General features: G+C 45.6%; 1 protein-coding gene across 1 annotated transcript; it reads left to right on the forward strand.

The window, feature by feature from the left end:
- The first annotated feature begins 4,180 nt into the window (after positions 1–4,180).
- Positions 4,181–5,557, forward strand: LOC148030714 (uncharacterized). The gene has a single exon (XM_087687410.1). The coding sequence runs from the start codon at positions 4,181–4,183 to the stop codon at positions 5,417–5,419; it is 1,239 nt and encodes a 412-aa protein (XP_087543536.1). The 3' UTR covers positions 5,420–5,557.
- The last annotated feature ends 255 nt before the right edge of the window (positions 5,558–5,812 follow it).

Here is a 5,812-nt window from a genome sequence, read left to right on the forward strand (position 1 = left end):
TCAATGGAAGAGAAGGTGAATCGCTTTTGTATGTTGCACCATGCCTCCATGGAGACGTGGCTCACCAAGTACCAGATTGCAAGGTAAGATCGAGAGGAAGCACGAGCTGAATTCCGACGCAGTACGCGTCACCGACCGATTCGATATCCCGAAGGCATGGAGGAGATGCCGCGGTTTATGTCAACATGATGGTTGCATGGAGCCTTGACCGCAGCATCCAGCGAAGGGACAGAGGTCTCAATGGAGGAGTGGGAGTTCTCGAGGGGATGTAGTCCAAAGGTAATGAGGGGTTTAGAATGTGTCGTATCTAAATTTGCTTGCTACATCTAATTTGAGTATTTCAATGTGCAGTACAAAATATATAGTGCAGCGTGGTCGCGCGGACGGCATTTTCGGGTGGAGCATATTAACAAAATGCGCTCCACAATGGACTGTGGTGTCATGGCAAGGTTTGAGCAAGAGAGCCGGTGACGAGCAACGGATCCGAACACGGTTGTGGATGAGATGGAGTATTTTGGGAATTTGCAAAGTATTATTACGGTGGATTACCGTAGCTTCTCCATGATAATATTCGACGTGCAGTGGTTCAAAGTGGTACTTGGAGGAGCTGGCGCAACAGTTCGACGAGGTCCATCTCGATTTCTCGAAATAGATTCCGAAAAAAAATGGATGGATTTGCGCGACACCTTTGTGTTGCCGGCCCATTGTGAACAGGTGCAACTAGGCATTTGCTTGCTAATTGTAATACGACATGGTTTATGTCACAATGGTTTGAAGATGGTTTGTAAGTGCTTGTGAACAGGTAATCTTCTATCCAAATCCCCGACAACCTTGATGGTGGTATGTTATACCTTCAACTCCTCGAGGTGCGAGAGTATACGATCAAAGCGATGTTCCAGGCATAGATGAAGAAAATATGCAAATAGAGGGATCGAAATTACAAGGGGTGGAGGCCACCGCAAGCTTGGAGCCTGCATCGGCTAACAATGATGGAAATACAGAAGTCGTAGAATTTTTTGAGAACGAGACAGACTCGTTGTTTTGTGGTGACATGTCTATCGACCTTCCAGTGTATGCACAGTTGTGTCAGGAGATTAACATGGGACCATAGAATACTTCATTCTTGGAGAATTGTATTACTCAATTCGTTGTTTAGATCTTCCATAAAGGTAGATAAGATATGCATTTTAAGAGGGATTTTTCAAAAATGATTTTATTAATGTGCTTTGTATAGTTTAAATTGATTATTCTAACATTATTTTTTATCTGTGCAGGTATCGACATTATCAGGATGAGTCGAGGGATGAGCGATGAGGAGTTTCAGGAGATGATGGCACGTATGTCTCCTGATCAGCTCGCGAGATTCAGAGAGAGCAGATCAGGAGCTGTCTCGTTCTTCGTCAGGGCGCTCTGCTAGATCAGCTTCGGCGCGATCAGATGCTTCAGCTTCGAGTAGATGATCTCGACACTCACGACTTGGGCCAGAGGGAGGGACTGCGACTGCAGGAGGATCAGGGGGGTGCTGCTGTGGAGACACGGACGCGGTGTCTCCGTCTCATCGTTCAGCTGGAGCTCGGTCACCTCCAGGATTTGTCACACCTGTGGGGACGTCCACTCCAATTACTTCGGCTTTTGCGCAGCCGTCGGCAGATGTCACGCCTTTTGGTGGCACTCCTTTTGGTGGCACCCCCTCTGGTGGCACTCCTTTTGGTGGCACACCCTCTGGTGGCACCCCTTTGTGTGGCACTTTGGGAGAGGGTACCCCCGTCGGTACACCGGATGTTCAGGGGTCTCCTGGATATGCCCAGGAGCGTGGATGGAGATGGGAGAGGGCCCATACAAGGCACACTCCTAGGGATTATGGATACCTAGTGGATGGCAGGTCAGGAGCCATCATCATGAATGATGAGGGGAGGAGGGTGATGGCTCGCATGAGGGAGTTGTGCCAACAAGTTTTTCGGCACAACGTCCTGGATCATTGGAGGAACATACCGGAGGGGAGCAAGGAGTACATAGTAGCATCCTTGCACGAGGAGTTTCCGGTGCCAGCCGCAGTGGATAGATTCTCTACGGACTGGATGATGGATTGAATGCGTGCATACATGTCACATAGACGATCCGACGCACGCAAGGCAATCAAGAGTGGGGCTCCAAAGCCCGAGTGGTTAGATGCAGACGACTGGCACCGACTGAGGGAGGAGGCTACAAATTCGCCAGGACGTTGGAGTCAGCAACGGGAGGCGGCGAGTGCACGAATCGAGGCCTGATCGGTACATCATCTTGGGAGTGGCGGCCACAGGACATATTTGGAGGACTTTGTAAGATTCTCTTTTGTTTTGCTTATTTGTTTTTTTGAGATATTCTTTGTACTAACAATCATGTTTCTAACAGTTAGCATTTTGTTTTCTTTGCAGCACTCCATTACAAATCGCTATCCGCAAGGCCTTGAGACTCGATATGCGGAGAGGCACGGTCTCAGATCATTGATCGACCGATTGTATAGACGCGGCGGCCCAGTAAGTCACTCATCTTTCTTGTCCGTAGTTACCATGAGATATTTGAATGCATTATTGTATGGTGGATTGATATGTTGTTTCTTTTTCTACAGAATCCGTTTGATGCTCCTTTACAGCGGGAAGAGCTTTCGGGGGACGACGATTTGTAGCTCGCCCTTGGATTCTTAGAGCTCACATACCTTTAGTTTTTAGTCGCCCGATCCATGTAGACAAATATAACATGTATTAGTGATATTGTTTTATAATTGTACCAATCGCATTTTATGCGATATCATGTATTTATTTCATCCATCAGTTTTATGATTTCAGTATACATTCTTTTTGTTTGTAAACGCTTTGTATGAAGCAGTGCAGAAACTATTTTGTATGGCTCTCATACAGCACAGCTGCCCTGCCACAAATTTTTTTTTTCTCTGTTACCGTCGTTATTTGTGTCGCAAATTTACTGCACGCGTCGCTATTGCCGTCGCTATCAGCGTCGCAAATTCTCTGTAACCGTCACTATATGCGTCGCTATATGCGTATTGCGACGCATATAGCGATGCATATAGTGACGGTTATAGCGACGATTCTATGGCGTCGTCAATAACGACGCTTTTTGCGACGACGGGGGCAAATTTTGTTGTTTGTATTTTCGTCGCTTTAAACGTCGCTATAAGGTCTATATCTTGTAGTGAGAGCTTGAAGTACATTAATTTGAGAACCCATAATCTTGATCTTTTTCTCTTTGGATGTATTTAACATCTATTGCTTCAGTTGAGATGGAAGAGCTTCATGAAGTCCAAAATATCCATCTCTATCCTTCGACACATATGAGATCTGTCAATTACATGCAAAAGCTAGATACTCAGTATCCTTTTGAAGTTTAAGTGTGAACCTATAATAAATGATAGTCCTATGCAAGTTCATAAGTTGATACTACAACTTCATACTCCATGTTTAGGGCCTTAGAGCTACACCTATGCCTTCACAAACCATTATTGCCTTGTATCTTTCCTACAATGACATCTTTACTATTTACAATTATGATGCAAGAGGTTTTCCATACGTAGCACCCCAACCTAGCACTAAAGCCCATTCGTTGTCGAGCCTATGGCAACACTCGTGAAAATGTAATCTTTTTTTATTAAAACAAGGTATTAAGGCATCTCTCTCTCTCTCTCATGCATAGCAATATCGACAACTTTATTGCAACCAAGATGCCAGATGGTCTATACTGTGATTTAGTCAAATAAAGCTAGTAGCCCACCGAGTTCCGAGACTGCGAGTCGAAGCTATGGCAACTTGCAAGCGGTGTCGTCGTCATGAATACTTTTTCTTATCTTCGCACGTTTAAATCAGAAACCGGTGATTCGTCAACCGAAACTGATACCCCGTGGGCCCTGTCCGTGGCCCATGAGCTCGGTTGGATTGCACTACGATGGTTTTAAAAGCACGCATGGGCACGCACGTAAAGAGCTCACACAGACGCCCTCACACTCAATCACTCACTTGACAGTGGACACACACACACACACTCTCTCTCTCTCTCTCTCTCTCTCTCTCTCTCTCTCTCTCACGCACATCTGATCATTATTCCTGCGCCCTAGATTAAAAAAGTTGTGGCATTCGGCTGGTTGGTTTTTTTATGAATGGCTCCCAGCGCCAGGATTTCATCATCAGCAATGGCTACAACAGCGCCTAGCAAGCCTTCTGCAGCTGTTAACAGGGCCTCCCGTCGACCTATTGCCAAGCCCGCTATTGCCATCTCTGGGCCAGCTAGACGCATTAAGAGCAACAAAAATCAACCCTTCTGTACAGCAAGACTTGATTATATCACTCATTATGATAATGATGACGGTAATACTTGCAGCTTATGCGGTCACAAGAGATCCTCATCATCATCAAGATCGTCCTCATCATCTTTCCGTGATAGTGCTGTTGCTGCTGCCAGGTCGACGTCCGCTCGCATCACTCCGATCATCAAAGTAGTGTACGTGTATCCTTCCACGCGCATCTGCGCCGACCCCTCCAACTTCCGAGCCCTCGTCCAACACCTCACCGGCAAGAATTCCGTCGATCCTGATTTTCATAATCATGATCGTGAGGACAATGGCAGCAATGAAGCGATCATCATTGACCCTGTCCCCACGTCCTATAATTCTATCAGTAAGAGTCATGTTGCTGCTGGCCAATATAGCTGTGGCGACATCAGCGATCATCAGCCGGCCGGCCAAATTATTGCTGATAGTCGATGCAGCAGCCATAATTCCTCGGCTCCAAAGGAAGAGAGAGAAAATAATTCTGGCGCCCGTGTCAATTCCTCTTATCAAATGGAGGATACTGATGATGGTCAATCGTCTAATTGGATTAATCACTCCGTCAAAGAGCTGTACTGGCCGAATGATCAGGATAATCTGCCGCGATTAAGTATGATATTATCCACTAGCCCAGAGGGGGATCATCAGTGCACCGACTTCAGGGAAGATCAATCATCAGAGGACCTAGACGTGGTTTTAGCCAGCGATCAAGTCCTCGTTACTTCTTGCAATTCTTCATCTAATTCCGCCTCGGCCGTCGCCTGCTCAGCTGATTATGATTGTCACACAACTACATTATCGACTAACCACCTGCATAATCAGAAGTCCACCGTGGATTCCCGGAACCAATTTTATCAGATGCTCTATGATGATCATTTTTCCCCCTTATTTGAGAACTCAGACGATCTTGAGTACTCTGCAGCGGATAATGAAAAGGATCAGGAGTTTATATTGAGTATTGATGACTGGCATGACCTGCATTATACCAGTTTCCCTTCTGGAGAGCCAACATACACCATTGATCACATGAATTCCAATGAAGGCACTGAGCTTCCCATTTCTCAGTTGGTGCTACTCAGTACCTATAACAGTCTGGAGCTCTAAAAGTCAGCCGTCCAAGATCTATCCCCCTCAATCCCTCCGTTCTGTCTCTTTCTTCGCTCTCTGACCTTATAGCAGGGGTTGTAACGTTTGTCTCCTCCCATAATTCTTTCTCTCTTTTCTATACACATGCTTATAAGTTATAGCCACATATCATCAATGGGCTGAAGCACATAACTGTGTCGTCTTGAACATCCCATGATTTTTCATCCAGTCTACAACCGTCGGGGATCCAATAAGCCCCATAATTCATATTTGTGGAACAAGAACTATTAACTTGATTATCAATTCAAGGACAATCGACGTAAACAGGAGCACTTAGACTTATATAATGCGCAGTATAGATTATATTACCGAAAAGAAAAATAAGTGCTTACAACGTATCAAATGCCACGA

The sequence above is a fragment of the Lygodium microphyllum genome, chromosome 10 (genome assembly GCF_053477565.2).
Source record: "Lygodium microphyllum isolate KBCC chromosome 10, Lygodium_microphyllum_v1.1.10, whole genome shotgun sequence".
NCBI lineage: Eukaryota > Viridiplantae > Streptophyta > Polypodiopsida > Schizaeales > Lygodiaceae > Lygodium > Lygodium microphyllum.